The sequence below is a fragment of the Bubalus kerabau genome, chromosome 22 (genome assembly GCF_029407905.1).
Source record: "Bubalus kerabau isolate K-KA32 ecotype Philippines breed swamp buffalo chromosome 22, PCC_UOA_SB_1v2, whole genome shotgun sequence".
Lineage (NCBI taxonomy): Eukaryota > Metazoa > Chordata > Mammalia > Artiodactyla > Bovidae > Bubalus > Bubalus kerabau.
In genome coordinates this window covers 37,911,341-37,938,761 of record NC_073645.1, presented here as the reverse complement: position 1 = coordinate 37,938,761, position 27,421 = coordinate 37,911,341, and the positions used below count along the sequence as shown (strand labels likewise).

The 27,421-nt window shown below is 36.8% G+C and overlaps 1 protein-coding gene across 1 annotated transcript in view; it reads right to left on the bottom strand.

Moving 5' to 3' along the window:
• Positions 1 to 27,421, bottom strand: part of ATRNL1 (attractin like 1) — an 802,696-nt gene that overhangs the window by 666,922 nt on the left and 108,353 nt on the right. The window contains exon 9 of the mRNA XM_055559801.1: positions 24,467 to 24,650. Coding sequence (XP_055415776.1) covers positions 24,467 to 24,650 — 184 coding nt within the window. The remainder of the gene's footprint in view (positions 1 to 24,466; positions 24,651 to 27,421) is intronic.

The following is a 27,421-nucleotide window of genomic DNA, read 5'->3' as shown; positions in this document are numbered from 1 at the left end:
GGAGGAAAAGTCAGGATCCAGAGTTGCTGCAATGTACTGCCTAAAATGCCTGGCTTTCGGGGAAAATTATGGCATGCAATGAAATAGGAAACTGTGTCCCATGCCATACACAGGAATAAAAGCAAGCAACAGAACCACCTTTGAGAGAACCCAGATGCCAGATGAAACAAAAAAAAGAAGACTCTAAAGCAGCTATTAAAAAGACTTAAAGAAAACAAGGAGAAGGCAATGGCACCCCACTCCAGTACTCTTGCCTGGAAAATCCCATGGACGGAGGAGCCTGGTAGGCTGCAGTCCATGGGGTCGCTAGGAGTCGGACACGACTGAGCGACTTCCCTTTCACTTTTCACTGTCATGCGTTGGAGAAGGAAATGGCAACCCACTCCAGTATTCTTGCCTGGAGAATCCCAGGGACAGGGGAGCCTGGTGGGCTGCTGTCTCTGGGGTCGCACAGAGTCGGACACAACTGAAGCGACTTAACAGCAGCAGCAGCAAAGAAAACAAAATTTAAAGAAGTATAACAATATCTTATTAAATATAAAGCATCAACAAAGAAAAATAACCAGGAAAAGAAAAATGTGGAATTTTAAAGTATAAAATTGAAATTTTAAAATTTAGCAGAGAAGCTCAATAGCATATTTCAGCAGATAAAAGAAAAAAATCAGTGAACTAGTAGATAAATCAGTAGAGATTCTGCAGTTCTAAAAACAGAAAGGAAAATGAACAGTCTATGAGAAATGTACACCACCATTAACAGCAAGACGATGCATTAACTGGGAATTCTAAGGTAGAGGGGGAAAAGGTAAAAAATTGTTTGAGAAATGATGACTGACAACTTCCTAAATTTGATGAAAACCATTAGCATACATATCAAAGAAGCTCAACAAACTGCAAGTAGGAAAAAAGTACAGAAAAGCCACATTCAGACATAAAACAGGAATACTGAAAGCCAAAGATAAAATCTTGGGCAACAGAAAGAAGGTTCTTTGCATACAAGAGAACCCCAATAAGATAAATAACTGACTTCTCATCAGAAACAATAAGGGCCAAAAGGCAATGGGATAGCATATGAAAATGTTGAATTTTTTAATAAGCCAGAATAAGAAGATACAGGGGAGAGACATTATCAAGGTGCTGTAATAAGATTTTCTTGCTGTGAATAAAACATATTGCCTGTCATATCAGTAAAAAAAAAAAAAAAAAAGGATGCTGCAGCCATCGAGCAATCACATTGCAACCTCGATGGTGAGCCCTGAGGAAACTCAGAATGGAAACAGAATGCCTGCCAGTGAGGCCACCCTGGACAGAGCACCCTGAGCAGATTCAGGATGAGAAGCATCTGGCCCCAGATAGCTGAGGTGCATCTCAAAGCAATGATTTCTATGAGCCTAGATTTTGTATCTTTTCATATGTAGAAAAAGTGCTAAGTTCCTTAATTTGAGATGTCTGGTTTTCCTTAAGTAACAGTAATCTTCTGATGTTCTGGCTACATGGACTTTGCTGCAAAAACTCCTATTAACCTGGCTTCTCTCTTGCCTTTCTGGAGCAGTCTCTCAGAGTTATCTGAGATGCTGTGTCTTGGGCCTAAGTCCTTAGATTTGTCCACCAAATAAAACATAATTCTGAACCTTTAGGTTGTGCGTTATTTTATCAGTCAACAGCACCTTGGTGCTCCCACAGAAGCAGTGATTTTTCAGCTACTTGGAGACAGGAGTACATTTGTGAGAGCCCAGCAGTCCAGCAGAGTAGTCCTAGCACTACTTAGAACAAAAATTCCAAGAACAGAAGCGATTAGTAACAGTTTAACTTTCTCACTTCACGTGCCCCAAGGCAAGAGCTCACTGTCAAGAGAAACTTCTCCAAGCTGCTGTTCCACCCATGAGCAAAGAGAGAGCCTAGTGGGTGACTAGCGTCCACCCAAGCAGGGTACTGCCCAAGAAGCCCACTTCTTTTTCATGCCATCCAAAACAATAATGGGATCAGCAGGGGAGAGAAAACAGGGCTCTCAGCAACCAGCGTACAAAACCCAAGAAGGGCAAAGGTTTCTACTAACTACCTCAGGAACTTCAGCAAGAAGCCCACCCATAAACTTCATAGGATGAATTAGATTCACCCAAGCCAGCATACGCATAAATCCCTCCCCCATGTAGCCAGTACCCCAAACACACCCCGCAGACAGTACACTTGAGTTTCTACACGTCACGCACGAGCACACGTGTATAACTGGCTCCACTCTGCTGAGTGGCCAAATGTGCATAACCTTGCACACTTTAGGCACTTGCACACTTCAGGCAATGCCCTGGGCAAAATAAATAACAGGTTCTCCATAGCAGGCCTGGCTTTGTGGAGTTGAGAAAATGCAATCTCTAAAATGTATAAAAACTCACATAACTCAATAGAAAAAAAAAAAATTAAAAATGAGCAGAGGATCTGTATAGACATTTTTCCAAAGAAGACAAAGAGTCAGCAGATACATGAAAATCACTCAACAAGGAAATGCAAATGAAAACCACAATGAGATACCACCGCCCACACACACACACTTGTTGGAATGGTATTATCGAAAACACAGGAAGTAACAAGTGCTGTGAGGATGTGGGAAAGGGAACACTTACGAACTGTTGATGGGACTACAAATTGGTTCAGTCACTGTGGAAAACAGTAGGGAGGTTTCTCAAAAAATAGAACTACCAAATTATCCAGCAATTCCACTCTATTTATCCAAGTGAAATAACTATTTCAAAAAGATATCTGCACCCCCATACTCATTGCAGCATTATTTATAATAACTAAGGCGTGGAAACCACCTGAGTACCCATCAACTGTTGACTAAAAAAAGCTAGAGAAATATTATTCAGCCACAAAAAAGGAAATCATGCCATTTGCAACAACACAGATGGACCTTGAGGGCATTACACTAAGGGAAATAAGTCAGAGAAAGGGAAATATGTTATGGTCTCACTCATATGTAGAATCTAAAAAAATCTTTTAATGAACTTATAGATATGGAGGGTAGATTGGTGGACACAAAAGGCAGGTGGTAAAAGGTGGGTGAAATGAGTAAAGGTGGTCAAAAGGCATAAGTTTCTAGTTATATGACAAATAAGCCCTGATAATATAATATTCAGCATGCTGATTATAGCTAACAATACTGCTTTATATTTGAAAGTTGCTAAGAATTTAAAAGTTCTCATCACAAGAAAAAATAATTCATAACTATATGTATAAGTTAACTAAATTTACTGTTGTAATCATTTTACAACACAAACATGTATCAATTCACTAAGCTGTACACCTAAAATTAATATAATGTTATATGTCGATTATATTTTAATTTAAAATAATTAACAAGTTTGAAAAGCTAAGTGTTAGCAAGGATGTGAAGAAAAGATATAGAAGTACTACTGATGGGAATGGAAACTGGTTTAGTCAATTTGGAAAACAGTATGGACATTCCTGAAAAAAATAAAAATAAAAACTGAACTACCAAGAGCTGCCATATGATCAAGCAATCCCACTTCTGTGTGTGTATATATATATATCCAATAGATACAGCAAAAGCCTAGAAAAATTCCAACACCCTTTCCTGATAAAAAAAGAACACCCAACAAGAGAGAGACAGAAGGTAAATTCCTCAACCTGGTAAGGCTGAATGGTGCCCACCCCAAGAGATGCATCCATGTCCTAATCTCCAGAACCTGCGAATGTTACCTTGTTCGGGAAAAGTATTTTTTTCAGATACAATTAAATTAAGGATTTAAAGATGAGGAACTCATCACAGTTTATCCAGTGGACTTAAGCCAATGACAAGGGTCCATTTAAGAGACACACAGCAAAGAGGAGGAGGTAAGGTAACCAGCCTAATACTAAATATTTAAAAAATAAAGATCATGGCATCTGGTCCCATTACTTCATGGCAAACAGAGGGGGAAAATGTAGAAGTAGTGACAGATTTCCTCTTCTTGGAATCTAAGATCACTACAAATGTTGACTGCAGCCATGAAATCAGAAGACAATTGCTTCTTGGCAGGAAGCTATTATGACAAACCTAGACAGTGTGGTGAAAAGCAGAAACATTACTCTGTCCACAAAGGTCCCTATAGTCAAGGCTATGGTATTCCCAGTGGTCATGTATGGTTGTGAGAGCTGGACCATAAAGAAGGCAGAATGCCAAAGAATTGATACCTTCAAACTGTGGTGCTGGAGAAGACTCTTGAAAGTCCCTTGGACAGCAAGGAGATCAAACCAGTCAGTCTCAAGGGAAATCAACCCTGAATACTCATTGGAAAGACTGATGCTGAAGTTGAAACTCCAGTATTTTGGTCATGTGAAGCAAACAGTAGACTCATTGGAAAAGTCCCTGAAGTTGGGAAAGATTGAGGGCAGGAGAAGGGGGCATCAAATGATGAGATGGGTGGATGGCATCACCCATGCAATGGACATGAACTTGGGCAAATTTGGGAGATGGTGAGGGACAGGGAGGCTTGGCAAGCTGCAGTCCACAGAGTCACAAAGTCAGACACAACTGGACAACTGAACAAGAACAAAAACCAGAATGTAACTCTGGCAGCAACTGGAGAGGTTCAAGCACATCTCCGGGAACACTGACAGGCCAAGCTAGAAGAGGCAAAGAAAGGTCTTTTCCCTGTACTTCTGGAAGAGGCATGGCCATGGTTACACTTTGATTTTGCATTCCTGCCCTCCAGACCTGTAACAGAATATCTTTTCATTGTTTTAAGCTACATAGTTTGTGGTAATTTGTTACAGCAGCCTAATACAAAGGATATCTACAAAACTAACAAACAAAACACACAGCTAACATCATAGCTAACATCATACTTCAGAGAAGGCAATGGCACCCCACTCCAGTACTCTTGCCTGGAAAATCCCATGGACGGAGGAGCCTGGTAGGCTGCAGTCCATGCGATTGCAAAGAGTTGGACACGACTGAGCAACTTCACTTTCCCTTTTCACTTTCATGCATTGGAGAAGGAAATGGCAACCCACTCCAGTGTTCTTGCCTGGAGAATCCCAGGGACAGGGGAGCCTGGTAGGAGGCCGTCTATGGGGTCGCACAGAGTCGGACACAACTGAAGCAACTTAGCAGCAGCAGCAACGTCATACTTAAAGGTCAAAGACAAAATGTTCTCCCTCTAAGATCAGGAATAAGCAGGATTTTCACTCTTGTCACTTCTATTCAACTTTGTATTTGAGATTATAGAAAGGAAAATGGGCAAGAAAATAAAATGCTTCTAGATGGGAAAGGAAGAAGTAAAACTCTACTTGTAAATGACATGATCTTTCACAGAAATTCAAATAAACCTACAAAAAACTGCTATAGCTAATAAATCAGTTTAGCAAGTTTGGAGGCTAAAAGAACAATGTGCAAAAAATAAACTGTCCTTCTATTACAAGAAATGAAAAATATTATGATAAAAATAATAAAACAATTTTCAACAGGATCGACAACAATAAAGCATTTAGAAATAAATTTAATGAAACACATAAAATTTATACCAGGAAGACAAGAAAATATTGAGGAGAGAAATTAAAGACAGCCTAAAAAATGAAAAGATACCTTTTTACCTAGATTGGAAAACAAAATATTGTTAAGATGGTCATACTCTCCAAACTGATCTACAGATTCAACTTACTCTATAAAATCCCAATTGGATGTTTTTTAACTGACAAACTCTTTGTAAGTAAAGCTATGACAAACATTGCGTAGTTAAAAGCAGAACCATCGCTTTGCCGACAAAGGTCCGAACAATCAAAGCTACAGTTTTTCCAGTAGCCACATACAGATGTGAAAGCTGGACCATAAAGAAGGCTATGCACCAAAGAACTTTTTCTTTTGAATTGTGATGCTGGAAAAGACTCTTGAGAGACTCTTGGACTGCAAGGCAATCAAACCAGTCTATCCTAAAGTAAAGCAATCCTGAATATTCACTGGAAAGACTGCTGAAGCTGAAGCTCCAATACTTTGGCCACATGATACAAAGAGCAGATTCATTGGAAAAGACCCTGATGCTAGGAAAGATTGAGGGCAGGAGGAGAAGAGGGTGACACAGGATGAGATGGTTGGATGGCATCACCGACTTGATGGACACTAATTTGAGCAAACTCCGGGAGATAGTGAAGGGTAGAGGAGCCTTCAGTCCTGAGATCGCACTTAGCAACTGAACAATAAAAACAATCCTATGATTCATGTGCAAATTCAAGGGCCCAAAATAGCCAATTCAAAGAAAGGAAAGAATACTTTTTTCAACAAATGGCGCTAGGACCACTGGATATCCAAAAGAAAGAAACTGAACCCTTCCCTTACAATATATACAAAAATTAACTAAAAAGTGAATAAAATGCCTAAATTTAAGAGCTACAAGGGATAAAACTTGTAGAAGAAACTGTAGAAACAAATATTCCTTGCCTTGCATTAGGCAAAGGATGCTTAATATGACACCACAGGTGTGACAAAATGTATAACAGATAAAAGAGTCTTAAAAATTAAAAACTCTTGAGCTTCAAAGGACACTAAAAATAACATGAAAACGAACATACAGCATGGAAGAAAATATAGGTCATGTATCTGATAAAGAATTTATATCTAGAACATATAAAGTACTCTAACAACTCTAAGAATAATAACTCTAGGAATAGAGGGGCATTTCCTCACCTTGATAAAAAAAAATTATCCAAAATTTATGCTTAATGGCAAGAAAACATATGCTTTCCTTCTAAGAAAAAGAAAAAGACAAGATATATTCTGTACCACTCCTATTCAACATTTTACTGGAAGCTCTAATTACTGCAATAAGCCAAAAAAGGGGGGTGGTGGATAAAAGATATACAAAATGGGAAGGAATAAGTAAAACTGTCTTTTCACACATAACACAATCATCTATGTACAAAAAAACGAACAATCAACAGCAATAGCAATTTTAAAACTCCTGGAACTAATAAGTGATTATAGTTTCAGGATACAAGGTTAATATATGAACGTCAATCGCTTTCTTACATATCAACAATAAACAATAGATACTTGAAATAAAGACACACACCATTTACATAGCACCCACACGAACTGAAACAGGTATAAATCTAATAAAATGTGGATAAGATCTATATTAGGAAAATTACAAAACTCTGATCAAAGAAATCAAGGAAGTAAATAAAGGGATAGTCCATATATATGGACAGGAAGATTTACTATTATCAAGACATCGCTGCTCCCAGTCTCGTCTATATATTCACTGCAATCCCAGTCAAAATTCTAGGAGGAATGGTCAACACAATATTGTGGGAGAAGAACAAACTCAGAAAACTGACATTACTTGACTTCAAAACTTACCATAGAGATACAACAACCAAAACAGCATGGTACTAGGGGAAGGACACACACACGGATCAATGGAACAGAACAGTGAGCCCAGAAACAGACCCACATATAGTCAACTGGCTTCTAACAAAAACAACTCAACAGAGAGAGACAGTCATTTCAAAAAATGGTGCTGAAACAACAGGACATCCAAATGCAAAAAAAAGAAAAGAAAATTGACAGATCTTATACCTTTTACAAAAATTAACACAGGATGAATCATAAGACTAAATGTAAAATACAAAACTATAAAACTCCATGAAGATAACACAGGACAACCACAGGGTGGCCATGAGATTCATGACTCTTTAGATACAGCAACAAATGGACAATTTATAAAAGAAAAATGCTAAGTCCAACTTATTAAAACTAAAAACTTAAGTTCTGTGAAAGACATCATTCAGAGAATGAAACAGTAAGCCACAGACTTGGAGAAATTATTCGCAACAAATATCTGATAAAAGTACTTGAATCCAAAATATACAAAGAACTCTTAAAACTCGACAATTAGAAAATAACTCAATTAAAAATTGGCAAAAGATCTGAAAATACAGCCTTTCAAAGAAGACATAAAGATGGAAAAATAAGTATATGAATATATCTTCAACATGATAGGGCATTCAGTTCAGTTCAGTTCCGTTGTGCAGTCGTGTCTGACTCTTTGCAACCCCATGAATCTCAGCATGCCAGGCCTCCCTGTCCATCACCAACTCCTGGAGTTTACCCAAACTCATGTGCATTGAATCGGTGATGCCATCCAACCATCTCATCCTCTGTCATCCCCTTCTCCTCCTGTCCCCAATCCCTCCAAACATCAGGGTCTTTTCAAATGAGTCAACTCTTTGCATGAGGTGGCCAAAGTACTGGAGTTTCAGCCTCAGCATCAGTCCTTCCTATGAACACCCAGGACTGGTCTCCTTTAGGATGGACTGGTTGGATCTCCTTGCAGTCCAAGGGACTCTCAAGAGTCTTCTCCAACACCACAGCTCAAAAGCATCAATTCTTCAGTGCTCAGCTTTCTTCACAGTCCAACTCTACATCCATACATGACCACCAGAAAAACCATAGCCTTGACTAGATAGACCTTTGTTGGCAAAGTAATATCTCTGCTTTTGAATATGCTATCTAGGTTGGTCATAACTTTCCTTCCAAGGAGTAAGCGTCTTCTAATTTCATAGCTGCAATCATCATCTGCGGTGATTTTGGAGCCCAGAAAAGTTAAGTCAGCCACTGTTTTCACTGTTTCCCCATCTATTTGCCCTAAAGTGATGGAACCAGATGCCATGATCTTAGTTTTCTGAATGCTGAGCTTTAACCCAACTTTTTCACTCTCCTTTTTCACTTTCATTAAGAGGCTCTTTAGTTCCTCTTCACTTTCTGCCATAAGGGTGCTGTCATCTGCATATCTGAGGTTATTTATATTTCTCCCAGCAATCTTGATTCCAGCTTGTGCTTCTTCTAGCCCAGCATTTCTCATGATGTACTCTTCATATAAGGTAAATAAGCAAGGTGACAATATACAGCCCTGATGTACTCCTTTTCCTATTTGGAACCAGTCTGTTGTTCCATGTCCAGTTCTAACTGTTGCTTCCTGATCTGCATACATGTTTCTCAAGAGGCAGGTCAGGTGGTCTGGTATTCCCATCTCTTTCAGAATTTTCCACAGTTTATTGTGATCGACACAGTTAAAGGCTTTGGCATAGTCAATAAAGCAGAAATAGATGTTTTTCTGGAACTCTCTTGCTTTTTCCATGATCCAGCAGATGTTGGAAATTTGATCTCTGGTTCCTCTGCCTTTCCTAAAACCAGCCTGAACATCTGGAAGTTCACAGTTCACGTATTGCTGAAGCCTGGCTTGGAGAATTTTAAGCATCACTTTACTAGCGTCTGAGACAAGTGCAACTGTGTGGTAGTATGAGCATTCATTGGCATTGTCTTTCTTTGGGATTGGAATGAAAACTGACCTTTTCCAGTCCTGTGGCCACTGCTGAGTTTTCCAAATTTGCTGGCATATTGGGTGCAGCACTTTCATAGCATCATCACATGGCATTGCTGCTGCTAAGTCGCTTCAGTCGTGTCCGACTCTGTGCGACCCCAGAGACAGCAGCCCACCAGGCTCTCCCATCCCTGGGATTCTCCAGGCAAGAACACTGGAGTGGGTTGCCATTTCCTTCTCCAGTGCATGAAGGTGAAAAGTGAAAGTGAAGTCGCTCAGTCGTGTCCGACTCTTAGCGACCCCATGGACTGCAGCCTACCAGACTCCTCCGTCCATGGGATTTTCCAGGCAAGAGTACTGGAGTGGGGTGCCATTGCCTTCTCTTATAACATGGCATTAGGGAACTACAAATTAAAATAATGACTCACCACTACCTATTAGAATGGCTAAAATTCAACACATTAACACCAAATGCTAGCAAGGATGCAGAGCAACATTAATTGCTGGTAGGAATGAAAAATTATACAATCACTCTTACAGCACTAAACATAATCATAAAAAACTAAACACACTTACCACACAATCCAATAACTGTGATCATTGGTTGAAAATTTATGTTGATGCAAAAAACGTTTATAGCAGCTTTATTAATAATTGTCAAAACTTGGAAATAACCAAGATGTCCTTCAGTGGGTGAATGGATAAACAACTGTACCACATCCATACAACACAATATTATTCAGTGATAAAATAGGCTATTAAGCCATGAAGAGACTTCAAGGACCATAAAAGCATATTGCCAAGAGAAAGAAGCCAATCTAAAAAAGGATATATACTGTATGATTCCAACTACATAACATTCTGGAAAAGGCAAAGCAATGGAGACAGCAAAAATATCAACAGTTGCCGGGGTAGGGCAGGGAGAGCAGGAGGCGAGCACAGGATTTCAAGGGCAACTGAAACTATTCTGTATGATACAGTAGCAGTGGAACATGTCATTATACATGGTGTGAACCCTCTGGACCTACAACATGAAAGTAAATCCTGATGTAAACTATGGACTTTAGTTAGTAACAATGGATCAATATTGACATCAATTGTAATGAATGTACCCCACTAATGCAAAATGTTAATAATAGACTGGGGATGGAGAACATATGCAGGTATTTGGGCATGCTTGCTTGCTCCCTACCTTTTGCTCATTGTTCTTTAAACCTAAAACTGTTCTAAAAAATAAAGCCTATTAATCAAAAGACAACAAGAAAATTAAGTGATGGTGATAAAAATTGCAGCTGTTTTTCCAGATGTGATACCTTTACTACAATATATAAACCAACCTCCAGTATCTAATAAGCAGATAATTATTTAAAAATACATGAATTATAAAATGGGATCTGGATTTCTCACTTTCAAAAGGGATTTGGGATTTACCAATATGAAGGACAGGAAGTCTAAAATAAATCCTATAATGTTGTATTACATTATTATGCAGCTTAGACAGATATACAGTAATAAAGATATACACCAACTTCTATAAATAGATACAGATGTATGTTTGTAAATCTCCTGGCTCTATCTTCTGACAGGATCTATAAACAATACTAGAGATCTCTTCAAGAAAATCAGAGATACCAAGGGAACATTTCATGCAAAGATGGGCTCAATGAAGGACAGAAATGGTATGGACCTAACAGAAGCAGAAGATATTAAGAAGAGGTGGCAAGAATACACAGAAGAACTGTATAAAAAAGATCTTCACAACCCAGTTAATCATGATGGTGTGATCACTCACCTAGAGCCAGATATCCTGGAATGTGAAGTCAAATGGGCCTTAGCAAGTATCACTAGGAACAAAGCTAGTAGAGGTGATGGAATTCCATTTGTGCTATTTCAAATCCTAAAAGATGATCCTGTGAAAGTGCTCCACTCAATATGCCAGCAAATTTGGAAAACTCAGCAGTGGCCACAGGACTGGAAAAGGTCAGTTTTCATTCCAATCTCAAAAAAAGGCAATGCCAAAGAATGCTCAAACTACCGCACAATTGCACTCATCTCACACGCTAGTAAAGTCATGCTCAAAATTCTCCAAGCCAGGCTTCAGCAATATGTGAACCATGAACTTCCAGCTGCTCAAGCTGGTTTTAGAAAAGCAGAGGAACCAGAGATCAAATTGCCAACATCCACTGGATCATGGAAAAAGCAAGAGAGTTCCAGAAAAACATCTACTTGTGCTTTATTGACTATGCCAAAGCCTTTGACTGTGTGGATCACAATCAACTGTGGAAAATTCTTCAAGAGATGGGAATACCAGAACACCTGACCCGCCTTTTGAGAAACATGTATGCAGGTCAGGAAGCAACAGTTAGAACTGGACATGGAACAACAGACTGGTTCCAAATAGGAAAAGGAGTACATCATGGCTGTATATTGTCACCCTGCTTATTTAACTTCTATGCAGAGTACATCATGAGAAACGCTGGGCTGGAGGAAGCACAAGCTGGAATCAAGATGGCCGGGAGAAATATAAATAACCTCAGATATGCAGATGACACCACCCTTAGGGCAGAAAGTGAAGAACTAAAGAGCCTCTTGATGAAAGTGAAAGTGGAGAGTGAAAAAGTTAGCTTAAAGCTCAGCATTCAGAAAACGAAGATCATGGCATCTGGTCCCATCACTTCATGGGAGATAGATGGGGAAACAGTGGAAACAGTGGCTGACTTTATTTTGGGGGGCTCCAAAATCACCACAGATGGTGATTGCAGCCATGAAATTAAAAAGCCGCTTACTCCTTGGAAGAAAAGTTATGACCAACCTAGACAGCATATTAAAAAGCAGAGACATACTTGCCAACAAAGGTCCTTCTAGTCAAGGCTATGGTTTTTCCAGTGGTCATGTATGGATGTGAGAGTTGGACTGTGAAGAAAGCTGAGCACCGAAGAATTGATGCTTTTCAACTGTGGTGTTGGAGAAGACTCCTGAGAGTCCATTGGACTGCAAGGAGATCCAAGCAGTCCATCCTAAAGGAAATCAGTCCTAGGTGTTCATTGGAAGGACTGATGTTGAAGCTGAAACTCCAATATTTTGGCCACCTGATGCGAAAAGCTCACTCATTTGAAAAGACCCTGATGCTGGGAAAGACTGAAGGCAGGAGGAGAAGGGGACGACAGAGGAGAAGGTTAGAAGGCATCACTGACTCAATGGACAGGAGTTTGTGTAAACTCCGGGAGTTGGTGATGGACAGGGAGGCCTGGCGTGCTGCGGTTCATGGGGTCACAAGGAGTTGGACACAACTGAGCAACTGAACTGAACTGATAAACACATCAAAAAAGTAATAAACATACCTAGTCCCCTAGTATATATATATACTAGGGGTATATATATATACCCCTAGTATATACCTAGTATATAAAATACAATTATATACTAGTTTCCCTCATAGCTCAGTGGGTAAAGAGTCTGCCTGCAATGTAGGAGACCTGGGTTTGATTCCTGGGTCGGGAAGCCCCTGGAGAAGGAACTGGCAACCCACTCCAGTATTCTTGCCTATAGAATCCCTATGGACAGAGGAGGTTGGCAGGCTACAGTCCACAGGGTCTTAAGAGTCAGACATGACTTAGCGACTAAACCACCACCAACCAACCATATACTAGATGCAATCAAGATTCCTTGAAGAAATAAATGACTTACTTGGGCAGGGAAACTATAAGATGTAAAAAAAATTTATTTATTTTAGGCCTGTGCCAAAAAGTATAGAAAGGCACAAGAGTGATTGGGGACGTGTCTAAAGAATACAGAACACTTACTGAAATAGTTCACAGAGGCCAAATCTGGAACACTCTGGGCACCAAAAGAAAGAATAGTAATAGATTATAAAACATTGAATAAAATAAAAATCTATCCTTTCATACTGATATAAGTGAACATACAACTTGAGATATTTATACAGAAAAACATTAGCATACCACCATATGGTAATCATCATAGTAATAACTGTTTCTCACAAGAATTATTAATGGATGCTAAAACTAGTGTAAAGTATATGGAATCTAGAAAGTGCTGCTGATGAACCTATCTGCAGGGCAGCACTGGAGATGCAGACAGGGAGAAGAGACTTATGGATATGACCGGGGGAGATGAGGGAGAGAGAAAGTGGGATGAATGGAGAGAGTCGCATGGAAACATGCAACTACCACACGTAAAATAGATAGCCAATGGAAATTTGCTGTATGACTCAGGGAACTCAAACAGGGGCTACCTAGAGGAGTACAATGGAGTGGGAAGTGGGAGGGAGGTGCAAGAGAGTGGGGACATATATCTACCTATGGCTGATTCATGTTGATGTATGGCAGAAATCAATACAATATTGTAAAGCAATTATCTTTCAGTTAAAAATAATTTTTTGAAAAAATTTAATGAGAAACTGTATTTACATAAGCTAAAAGTATCCCCCAAAGGGTTGTTTATTATTTAAAAAAGAAAAATTGTATCTTTACAGAGGAGAAACCTGAAAACACTTTAAGCATTACTTTAACCAAAATATAAAGTTAAACTCTACAGAAGGTTCACAGCAGCCTCACTCACAATAGCCCAAAGTAAAAGAAACCCAACAACTGTCCATCAACTGATGAGTGCATTAACAATATGTGGTATATTCGTACAATGGAATATTATCCAGCCATTACAAAGAATCAAGTGCAGAAACACTACAGCGTAGACGAACCCTGAAAAAATTATGCTAAGTGAAAGAAGCCAGATGCAAAAGGTCACATACTGTACATTTCATTGACATGAAATACTGAGAATAGGTAAAACTATAGAGACAGAAAGTAGATTAGTGGTTTCCAAGGGATGCAGGGAAAGGGTAGAGGAAAGAACAGGAGTTCTTTTCAGGGAGAAGGAACTATTCTGAGATTGGTGATGGCAGCATAAGGTTATCAATAAACAAAAACCACTGAATTGTACACTTTAAATGGTTAAAATGGAGAATTTTATGTAACAAGACTTCTATTTTTTTTTCCAAAAAAAGTCATAGGAGAACACATTTTACTGTTCTACCAAAATGCAAACTCTGAATATAATCATGAGGAAACATAAGACACACTACTTTTTTAGTATTTCTAAGTATAGTTGAAATATTTTTTAAGTTGAAAAAAATGGAAAAAAATATCAAATTTATCATTACAGCTGTAAGTTGTAAATGATAATGTTTTGTATGTATCTTATGTGTTAAAACATACTGTGCTTTTGTTATTGCGTTTTAAAGGAACATAATAATAGAGAAAATAAATTCAACAACAGGACAAAAAAATCTGAGGTCTCTGTTACATAAAAGCCTTGACACAGAAGAAAAATGAAGATGTGAACTCCTGCTACAAGTTCTACAAACACGTACATGCAAAAAACATTATGAGACATCTCATTTAACGAGGCTAAGAAATGGAGACCCTAATGGCCCTGGTACCAAAAATCATTACAGCAAATTTAAAGTCTCTTAGCAAAGGATAATATCAATAAATAAAACATCCTAAAATACAAAAGGAATCATTTTTGAGAAATGAGAATTTCTACAGATACAGGATGTTTTAGATAATGCTTCTGTGGTACTATATTAAAATCTCAAAAAAATCTCTGAAATCACATATACTTGAAATATGTTTTCATAATGATGTTAATCGGGTTACATGAAATGATTTCCTATAGCTTCTTAAATTTGATATAATGAGAGTTATTTTTACATTAGAGTATTCAAAGCTGACTCAATGGACATGAGTTTGAGAAAACTCTGGGAGACAGTGATGGACAGGGAAGCTTGGCAGACTGCAGTCCATAGGGTCACAAAGAGTCAGACACAACTGAGTGACTGAACAATTCAAAGCTACTTTATTGAACTATCAAGATTTTGTGATTTCTCTAAAAATGTAACTGTCACAGGTTTTGGAAAAGTGACACAAGACAATTTCACAAATATGTTATTAGTTAACAGTATTCTACAAAATACTGATGAACATGCCATTGGTGCTGTTTATCCTTGACAATTTCTCTGCATAATGAGTGTCTGAAATATAGTGTATTTGTATACTATATTTATATTTACATATACTGTATTTATGAAAGAGTGAGGGTCACTCAGTTGTGTCCAACTGTTTGCAACCCCATGGACTGTAGCCTGCCACGCTCCTCTGTCCATGGAATTCTCCAGGCCAGAATACTGGAATGGGTAGCCATTCCCTTCTCCAAGGGGATCTTTCCAACCCAGGGATCGAACCCAGGTCTCCCACATTGCAGGCGGATTCTATACCCTCTGAGCTACCAGGGAAGCCCACAATATTTATATATATTTGTATATAGTATATTTGTATACTATATTTGCGTATATAATACATTTGTTGAATATATAGCTATAAAACTATTTCATAGGATACATATATTACATATGTGTATGAATGTATTCAAATTTAGCAGAAACTGTCAACAAGTTTTTCAGAATGCTTCTATCAGCTTACACACACTTGGATAAACAACCTTATAAATTTTAACCGTTTAGGTGGATGTGTAGTGGTATCTGAATGTTATCTTAAATTACCTTGTGGTAATTGAGGTTGAGCAGTTTTTAGTATGTGTTTTTGTCATTTGGATATATTTTTGTTCAAGTTGCTTCCCCATTTTCTACTGAGTTGTCTGACACTTTCTTGTTGATTTGTAGTACTTCTCTATATATTCAGGAAAAGTGACCTTTGTTGACTTTATGTATTGCCAGTACCTCCTACAATGCAGTTTACCTTTTCAGTTTCTTAGTGATATTTTTACATGTATATAGTTCAGTTTATCATTTTTCCTTTATTGAGAATACTGTTTAAATTCTATTTTTAAAGCCTTTCTTTACCAATAAAAACAAAGACATTTATCTGTCATCGTCTACAATATTTATTATTTTGTACTCTACATCTAGATTTACATTGATCTGAAACTAATTTTTGTGTATGAGATGTAAAACAGGGCCCCAGATTAGTTTATTTCAACTGTATAGCCATTGACCCAGAATCATTTATTGAAAAACAACTGTCTAGTGCCGACTGTGTTATACTCTAGTCTGTACTTAGTCGCTTAGTCGTGTTCGACTCTTTGCGACCCTCCAAGTCCCTCTGTCTATGGGATTTTTCAGGCAAGAACAATGGAGTGGAGGGGATCTTCCCAACCCAGGGACTGAACCCACGCCTCCAGTATCTCCTGCATTGCAGGAAGATTCTTTACCCACTGAGCCATCAGGAAAGCCCCATGTTATAAAGTTCTGATAAATGTGTAGGTCTATCTGGGGAATTCCTATTTGCTATAATGGTTTATGTCTCTATCTTTGCAGCAATACTTAATTACTGTAGCTTCACATTCATGAAATCTAGAAAAGAAGACTTTCAGCTTTGTTCTTCTAAAAGCTAGTTTTAGCTATGATTGATCCTTTGAATTTTCAAATTTTAAAATAGGCATGTCAATTTCTAAAAGAAAATATTACTTTCTGCAATTGTGTTTTGGGATTACATTAAATCTAAAGATCAATTTGGACAGAATAGATATCTCTATAATACTGAGTATTTCAACTAATTATCATAATACATTGGGTTGATCAAAAAGTTCACTGGGGTTTTTCTGTAGGATCTTATGGAAAAGCCCAAATGAACTTTTTGGCCAACCCTGTATCTTCCATTTATGTAGGCCTTCAATTTCTCACAAGGTTTTTGAATTTTCTATGTAAAGATCCTGCATATATGTCATGACATTTACTTCTCATGTTTTTGACATCCTGATCTTATATTAATTTTAAATTATCATTTTCCAATTGTTCTTGGTATACAGAATTATATTTTCTTTATATTGACCTTATGTCAAGCAAACTATTACCTATGTATCTTTTATATTTTGTATTCCCTTTTACTTTAATTATATTATTGCACTGTCTGGATATTCCAATACAATAGTGAATAGAAACAGTGACAGTAACCACTCTTGTTCATTCCTAACTTTAAAGGGAAATTTTTCAACAATACACTCTAATGTTTGCAATAAAGTTTTTCTTTTATTACATGAATAGTTTACTTCTATTCCTACTGCATTAGAGGTTCTTCATGAATATAAGTTAAATTTTTTCTAAACATCCTATGTATTGTTTGAGAAAAATATATGCCTTTATTTCTTTATTCTTTTAATGTGTTAATTATTCTTTCATGAAATTTTATTTAATCTTTTATTCTTAAAGTGAACCCAAATAATGTATTATTCTTTCCATAAATTGTTGGATTCACCTGATTTTTTATCTATTTTAATGAAAAAAGATAACACTATAATTTCCTTAGCTGTAATATGTTTTTCATATGTTTGTCTCAAGGTTTTGCTACTCCATAAAACTGCAAAATAATTATTTCTGTTCTCTGAAAGTGTGTGAATGACTGGTGTTATTTCTTAAATATATACTTCTTAAATATCTGGGCACATTCACTAATAAAGTTATCTGGGCCTGGAGAGTTTGGGGTTTTATTTTGTCTTGCTTTGTGTTTGTTTCTTTAATGGAAGAGGATTTCAAGCATAGACTCTACTTCTTTGTTATAAGATTATTCCAATTTTCTGTCTCTTCATGCATCAATTCTAGTAAGTTTCATTTTTCTAGATATTTGACATGGCTCATTTAATGTTTTTAAAGTTACTCTCATACAGTTGCTTATCATGTTCATGTATTATCATTTAATGTCTATAATGTCCATAATGTCCGTTTTCATTCTGAAAATTGGTTATTTGAGTACACAGCCATCCCTCAGTATCTGTGGGAAATTGGTTCCAGAAGCCTCGCCAATTCCAAAATCCACAGATGTTCAAGATCCTTACATAAAATGGCATATGACCTATATACATCCTCCTGTATAATCTAAGTCATTTCTAGATTACTTATAACACCTAATACAATGTAAATGCTATGTAAACTGCTGTAAACACAATGTAAATGCTATGCAAGTAGCTGCTGGTGCCTGACAAATTCAAGTTCTGTTTGCTTTTTCGAACTTTTTTTTAATATCTTCAATCCATGATTGGTTGAATCCACACATACAGAAGGCCAACTGTGATCTCTGTTTCTAAATCTGGGTGGGGATCTACCTCCACAAACAACCAACTTTGCTGATTTTTGATGGCTGTATCTCTATCACATGTTTGTTTTCTATTTCACACTAATTTGTGCTCTATCTCCTATTGTCTTACTCTACATTTATTCATTTTATTCTTTCTTTGAGATTAATCTCCTGCTTATAGTCTGACTTCTTGAGGTTAAGCTTAGACCACTGATTTTCAGGCTTTTTAAAGTATTTTCTAATAAATGCATTTAAAGTTATAAATGTCTTTACTTGACAGCATCATAATCATCTTGTACTATTATTCAGTACAAATGTTTTCTAATTTTCTGCATAATTTAGTTAACCAATTTTAAGGAGTTTATTAATTACAGACATCCTTTTCTAGTTACTTTTTATTTATTTCATTGTGGTTAATTACTTCGCATGATTTCATTCTTTTTAAATTTCTTTAGACTTGCATTAAAACCCAGTATAAGGTAAATTTTAGAAAAATGGTCCTTGGGTACTTGAAAACAACATATATTCTTGCAGTCATAAGATAATATGCACTCATATTTTGGGTTTTTTTGGTAAAAAAAACTCCAAAATTATAAATTGAGCTTTTCAAATCTTTTCTATCTTTACTGGCTTTTAGTGTTCAAGAACTAACAGTTACCAAAATAACTGGGTTTAAAACATCATACTATGATTTGTCCCATCTTCTGTCAGTTTTGCTTTACTTAACATAGAGTTATAAGGTACATTTAAATTCAGAACTATTATATTTTCCAGGCATATGCCTGACTTAAATTCTTATTGGTCTGATAGTAGAAAATTCTGAAACAGATGGGGATACCAGACCACCTGACCCTCCTCTTGAGAAAACTGTATGCAAGTCAGGAAGCAACAGTTAGAACTGGACATGGAACAACAGACTGGTTCCAAATAGGAAAAGGAGTACATCAAGGCTGTATATTGTCACCATGCTTATTTAACTTATATGCAGAGTACATCATGAGAAACGCTGGGCTGGAGGAAGCACAAGCTGGAATCAAGATTGCCGGAAGAAATATCAATAACCTCAGATATACAGATGATACCACCTTTATGGCAGAAAGTAAAGAGGAACTCAAAAGCCTCTTGATGAAAGTGAAAGAGGAGAGTGAAAAAGTTGGCTTAAAGCTCAACATTCAGAAAACGAAGATCATGGCATCTGGTCCCATCGCTTCATGGGAAACAGGTGGGGAAACAGTGGAAACAGTGTCAGACTTTATTTTTTGGGGCTCCAAAATCACTGCAGATGGTGACTGCAGCCATGAAATTAAAAGACGCTTACTCCTTAGAAGGAAAGTTATGACCAACCTAGATAGCATATTCAAAAGCAGAGACATTATTTTGCCAACAAAGGTCCTTCTAGTCAAGGCTATGGTTTTTCCTGTGGTCATGTATGGATGTGAGAGTTGGACTATAAAGAAAGCTGAGCGCCAAAGAATTGATGCTTTTGAATTGTGGTGTTGGAGAAGACTCTTGAGAGTCCCTTGGAACAAGGAGATCCAACCAGTCCATCCTAAAGGAGATCAGTCCTGGGTGTTTATTGGAAGGACTGATATTGAAGCTGAAACTCCAATACTTTGGCCACCTGATGCGAAGAGCTGACTCATTGGAAAAGACCCTGATACTGGGAGGGATTGGGGGCAGGAGGAGAAGGGGACGACAGAGGATGAGATGGTCGGATGGCATCACCGACTCGATGGACATGGGTCTGGGTGGACTTCAGGAGTTGGTGATGGACAGGGAGGCCTGGTGTGCTGTGGTTCATGGGGTCGCAAAGAGTCAGACATGACTGAGCGACTGAACTGAACTGAACTGAGTACAATTATACCAACATTCTTTTGTTTCGTGATTGCATAATATGTACCTGTCTTCCACCCTTTACTTTCAATTGCTCTAAATACCTTTATACTTTTTGTATATTTTCTAAGAAGCATATGGATAGGCTTTAATTTTTATACCCAGTCTAAAAATCTTTAGCTTTTGATTGGAATATTTAGTCTCTTACATTTAGTGTAATTGGAATATTTCCTTCTTCACTTTTAGTGTAATTATGACATATTTGGAGTTAATTAAACCATCTTCCTTTATATCTGTCCCAATTTTATTTTGTTCCCTTTCCATTTCTTTCTTGTTTTCTTTCAAATGCATTAAGTAGTCTTCTTATTCTTCCCTCTCTTCACTTGTTGGACATAGAGTGCTTTTTTGTTACCTAATGATTATAATATAAATCCTTAACTAATTATGTCCACTTTAAATTAGTTTTCTAATTAATTCCCATATAATATGAAGACCTTAGAAATACTGAACAACATTTACCCTTCTTCCCGAGTTATATGCTGCTATTAACAAGCGTTTAAATTTTGATGTATTTAAGCCTCTATTACCATTATGAAAGTGAAAGTGAAGTCGCTCAGTCGTGTCCGACTCTTTGCAACCCCATGGACTGTAGCCTACCAGGCTCCTCCGTCCATGGAATTTTCTGGGCAAGAGTAGTGGAGTGGGTTGCTATTTCCTTCTCCAGGGGATCTTCCCGACCCAGGGATCAAACCAGAGTCTCTGAGCCACCAGGGAAGCAATTACCATTAAACCATCTTCCTTTATATTTGTCCCAATTTTATTCTGCTCCCTTTCCATTCCTTTCTTGTTTTCTTCCAAATGCATTAAGTAGTCTTCTCATTTTTCCCTCTATTCACTTGTTGGACACGGAGGGCTTTTTTATAATTACCATTATACTATTTTACAATAAATAATCACTTAAGATTTACCCTTTCCATTTCTCTATTCCCTCCAGTATCCAGGATTATTTTTATTCTACTTCAATAGAATTTTCTTTATTTATTCAGTATTTTCTGTATTACAGATCTGCTATTGTCAAATTCAATTCTTGTTTTTCTGAAAAGTCTATTCTTTGCTTTCATTTTTTAAGGGTTTTTCACTGGGTAATTTTGGACAGATGATTATCTTCCTTCAGCTATTTGAAGACACCATGCCTTCTAGATTCCATTTTTCCAATTAAAAAAATATCATTTGTCAGTCTTAGTGTTGCTCCTTTAAAGAGAATATGTCTTTTTCCCCTCTGGTGGCTTTTCTCATTCTATTTGGGTTTTCATCAATTTTGCAATGATATTTCTAAGTGTATGTTTTTTGTACTCACCCCTCCATACTCATACACAATTTGTATGTGGACATCTTTTGTCTTAAAAATTCTCAGGCACTTCAGACTTCAAATAGTGCTCTACATTATTTTCTCGATCCTCTTCTGGACTTCAATCACATGCATGTTACAATACTTCCACATGTCCCTCATATTTCTTTTCCTCTTTTATTTTTCATTCTTTGTCTTTCTTTATTTCAATATGATCCATCTTCTGTTTCACTAACCTCCCCCTCAGCTATGTCTAACCTGTGTTCAGTTCAGTTCAGTTCAGTCGCTCAGTTGTGTCTGACTCTTTGTAACCCCATGAATTGCAGCACGCCAGGCCTCCCTGTCCATCAACAACTCCCAGAGTTTACCCAGACGCACGTCCATCGAGTCAGTGATGCCATCCAGCCATCTCATCCTCTGTCGTCCCCTTCTCCTCCTGCCCCCAATCCCTCCCAGCATCAGAGTCTTTTCCAATGAGTCAACTCTTCACAAAAAGTACTGGAGTTTCAGCTTTAGCATCATTCCTTCCAAAGAAATCCCAGGGCTGATCTCCTTCAGAATAGACAGGATGGATCTCCTTGCAGTCCAAGGGACTCTCAAGAGTCTTCTCCAACACCACAGTTCAAAAGCATCAATTCTTCGGCACTCAGCCTTCTTCACAGTCCAACTCTCACATCCATACATGACCACAGGAAAAACCATAGCCTTGACTAGAATTTGTTAATAATCAATTTTCCAATTCTATAATTTCTACTTGATTACTTAGTAATCAAGTTAGTATAAGTTTGCAGCTGTCTGTCAATATTTTCCTACCTGTAATTCCTCGATCATAAAATCCTAATTATTTTATAGTTTCTTTATGAAACCACCATTATCCTATTGGTATATTTCAAATGGCTGGGTTTTTTTTCATGGCTTTTCTTTTTCTAAGACTTACTATTTTTTGTTTTGCAACATATATTGTAAATGAACTAATTTGAGCCTCTGTATGATACTATTTTACTCAAGAGAGGATTTACTTTTCTCTGTCACCAATTTAGGCCATGGGCAGATCACCATAATCCAATCAAAAAGCATGATGTTTCAAAGATAATCTTATCCTCACTCTTAGGTTTAGAACTTCAGGGACCAGACTACATCATTAATAAAAACCTCTCTTCCTTGGCACACCTAGAAATACAACTTGGTCCTCCATATTGATTGACAAAAGTTCTGCTCAGTTTCTCAGGAAGCTTTCAGGACTCACAATTGTTTCAAGAACAACAGTTGTACAAAATGCCAGTCATACCTCCTTTGTCATTTACCTCTCCTAAATCTTGACCAACATATTCTTACTGTCTTTATAGTCCTCTCATGCCTTAAAAAGAGGTAATTTCTAATTTTTCTAAGTGGAAATTATAGTCCAGAATAATTAACTTCACCACTGAAAAATAATTTCTCCAAATACACATCTTCTAAAAGTTCAGCAAAGTAGCCTATCTACTAAAATAAAATACTGCACTTTATTTAAACTAAAAAAAAAAAAAAATTAATTAGCAAAGCTACTCAAAGGAAAAGTCTTCATTTTCTTTAATTCTGTCTTTCTTTTTTTTTCAAGTAAAGTAAAAATTAGAATATATGTGTGAAAGTGAAGGGGACAGAACAAATCACAATTCAGTGGAAAACTGTATTTCATTTAAACATATAGTTAATTTCATGTAAGTTTAAAAGAATGTTTAGTATCTTAGAACAAAACACTGGTCTCTTTCCAGATCTTAGAAAAGAAAATGAGTACAACAAAAAGAATCTAAAAAAAGAGTGAATATATGCTTCACTTTGCTGTACACGTAAAACTAACACACCACTGTAAATCAATTATACTTCAACTAAAACTTTTAAAAAGAAATAATTGCTGAAAATTTTCCAAATATAATAAAAACTTTAAATAAAAATAGCATATTGGTCAATAAAACTCATACATAGAAAAATCAATAAATGAAAAATTAACATTTTAAACATAAGAAAAAATTATGGCTGTGAATAAGCAATTCACTAAACAAAAAACACAAGTGCAAATGAACACATAAAAATATGCTTATTCACTATATCAATCAGGATATGCACATTAAAATATCAGTAGGATACCATTCACATCCATTGCACTGGCAAAAGGAAAATATCCTCATAATTATTAAGTATCGGTGGGACTATGAAGAAACAAGAACACTCACACCCTGCTGGAGGAAGTGGTACGTTATCACAGTGACTCAAACAGCAATTAGGCTTGCTAAATGTGTCCTAAAGTTGAGGATGTAAATATCCTCAGATACAGCAATTTCACTTCTAGAGATGCACCCTAGAGAAACTCTTGCTTATGTAAAATGACTGCTTCAAGATGTACATTGTAGTATTATTTATAACAACAATAAAAGAAAATTTACCTAAATGTCACAGCTTTGTATTTCACAGGAAATTAGACGATGAAACTGAACAAATGCTTTCAAAATTTACAACTGACAATAAAATATGAGTGTAAAGAAGAACAAATCCCAGTACAGATAATGTCAAAACTCAAAGATATATTGGTAAGAAAACTGCTCTTCTGAACTGCACACAGTATCAGCACTTATGAGTGATTTATACAGAACAAGACTGTCTATAGGACTGGAAGACACTGCAAAGTCAATCATTTACAGTAAAGATGGCTACAGAGAAAATGTATTATGTAGTGCCTCTGCTACATAATAGACTATCATTAGTCGAAATTAAGATGGAAAAAAGTCAAGAATACCTCCTTGAAAATATTTAATACACACCACTATTATACAAATATAAAATAGAACAGTGCCCAATTTTCCCATCATACTTCAGCCCAATCTACTCACCAAGTCTTTGGGTTAACTTCATACTTATAAAGGTCATCTACCAATCCATATTTGTTGCCTGGCAATGCTTTATAGCCTCCATGAACATAAATGGACTTTGTTATTTCATCATACACACTGGTATGGCCATATCCCCCTTGAACAATAGCTCCTTTAGTTTCCGGAACAAGCCAAGTGTTTGATGCTATAAGAGAAAGAAGATAAAATGTGAACTTAAATAGTATTTTTAAAAAACTAATATACCACCAAACTACCAACGAGTTCATTCTAATACCACATTTTATGAGTAAAGTATATCTAATAATAATTTAAAGTATTAAATATGTGCTAGTTACTATGTTGGGTGCTAAAGACCAAAGGTGATTAAAACTGGTCTCTTTGTAGATTTTAATTAAACTTTGAAATATTGAAAATATCTAATTTTTTGTATATGCAAGAAAAAACTAAACCTTATTCTCACATATATCTCTGTATCTGTAAATAACCCTGAAAAAAGAAAGATTTAATAAAAGTTTATGAGCGGTTATTATGTTACAGGCTGAGGTAGTCACTGACATTACAAAGACTAAAAAGATAAGACTCTTGTCTTAACAATTTTTCGCACTGCGCTAGTCTTTTATCTCTTGGTTATGAGTCTCACTATCCCTTCTAAGAGTCCTTTGTATTACTGATAAAAACCTAAAAATTAAATTTCCAAGACTCATTTGACAGCTGTGTTACCATCAGTTTCCAGTAATGAAAGTACATGGGAGAGAACAGAAGGCAAATGGAAGAAAGACATTCTACTTTCTTTCTTCTCGAGCAGTAGGAACAGGTAGGTGCTACTGGGCAATGGAAGTGGTGGTTTTACAGCAACAGAGGCAGGCGCAGCACTTGCTCAGTGGCAGAAGCGGCATCTACAGGAAGCAGCTCACCTACAAACGTGGTCCTAAGTTCCAGCCCGGCTATGCAGCAGCTCCAGATTTCTGACTAATTCCCTCATTTTGATGTCTCTAGTACTACTGTAATTAACTCCCTATTTTAAGTCCCATTCTACTTGATATATCTAGAAGGGACTCTCATTTCTATAGCAAATTCACTGAAACAAGTTCTAATCATATGCAAGAAATGCTTTTATGAATATGCAAATGAAAAACTACATATCTTTTGGCCGTAAAGGAATTTAGATTATAAAGAGCAACCATACAGAAATCTGTTATGTCTTTAAATATCCAATCATATCACACTTGCATCTTCTCTCTAACTTTGTCACCTAAACTTAGGCATTCTAGACAGCTCATTGAAATACTCAAAGCAAGTAACAGAAAATAAAAGTGATGCTTAAAAATTCTTCACATTCACACAATTTTAAGGTAGTTAAGAATATCATACTTCATCAATCATGCTACTGCTAAGTCACTTCAGTTGTGTCCGACTCTGTGCAATCCCATAGACGGCAGCCCACCAGGCTCCCCCGTCCCTGGGATTCTCCAGGCAAGAACACCAGAGTGGGTTGCCATTTCCTTCTCCAATGCAGGAAAGTGAAAAGAGAAAGTGAAGTCGCTCAGTCCTGCTCGACTCTTAGCGACCCCCTGGACTGCAGCCTGCCAGGATCCTCCGTCCATGGGATTTTCCAGGCAAGAGTACTGGAGTGGGGTGCCATTGCCCTCTCCATCATCAATCATAAAAACAGTCATAAAAGAAGTATCAGAAGGATTTGTTAAAGCCAATTTTACTCAGAGAAAACTAAGCATATTTAAAGAAATTTCTCAGTATTCTTGTAACTAATGGGCATTCTTTTAATATTCTTCAACTACTTATTAAAGCTATATATATATCTGTGTGTATATATATAGCACCAAATTGAAGGTTTTCATATTTTTATTCATTCTCTTTTTAATAAAAGATAAAACCACTTATTAAAAAATATTGTGGCAATAAAGAGGTATATAATGCAACAGTGCATGTTACCTTCTCCCCTAGCCCACTATCTAGAGGTATTTTTCACAAATTGTTATGTTCAGAATATTGTGAAACTACAGTTCTGAATATTTTATTACAATAGACAAGACAAATATATATGGCTTACATGTACATAGATACCTATAAATATTTATACCAAAAAAATCATGCAATTTTACAAATATATTTTCACTTAACAAAACATCTGGGGCATCTTTTCACATCCCATTTATTACTTTCACTTTCATTAGCTAAATTCTATTGTACTGATGATAACTTATTTAAATAATCCTACATAGTGACTCATTAGTGTTTTAGTTTGTTCTTAAAAATAATGATGCAATAAGCAACCTGGCAATCAGCTATAGCACCATTATCTACAGAGTATATATTATGTCTCAGGGAGTATCTCACTAGTTCATTTGATAGTATGAAAGCTTTGAAAGTTTACTATTGCTATCCTTTCTTTACAACTAAGGAAATTTAGAGTTTAAAAAATTAACACACCAAATGTTTAAAGTTGGTGTAGACTAATTTCTCCCTCTCCTTCCCACTAACAAACCCAGTAAACAGTCCCAAAGAAAACCACAGGAGAAATATGAAAGGTGTAAGGAGGAACACTGACTCTTAGGGCCTCCGAGACTATAGGATGGATATCTCATTACCTCTGAGCCAACAAAAGAAGGCCAGTCAGCCCAGCATTTCTCAACCCATAACTCAGCAATAAGAAGCAACTCAGGTAGGCTTATTCCTTCCGCAAATTGAAGAGGAACCCCCATGGATAACCCCAGATGACACTAGGAGCCCAGCAAGAGGGATTCACCAAACACTGCTTATAATAAGCAGACAGGGAAAGAGTTCTACTTTCCCCAAAGGCCTGAGATTGGAAAAGAAGCTCCCACCACAAGATCTTAATGCTAAACCTAAACAGAGTGACTAACCTACTAAAATAGAAGATTTAAGACAGACTCAAAGACTCCCGATATAAAAGCCAAAATGTCCAAGATACTAATT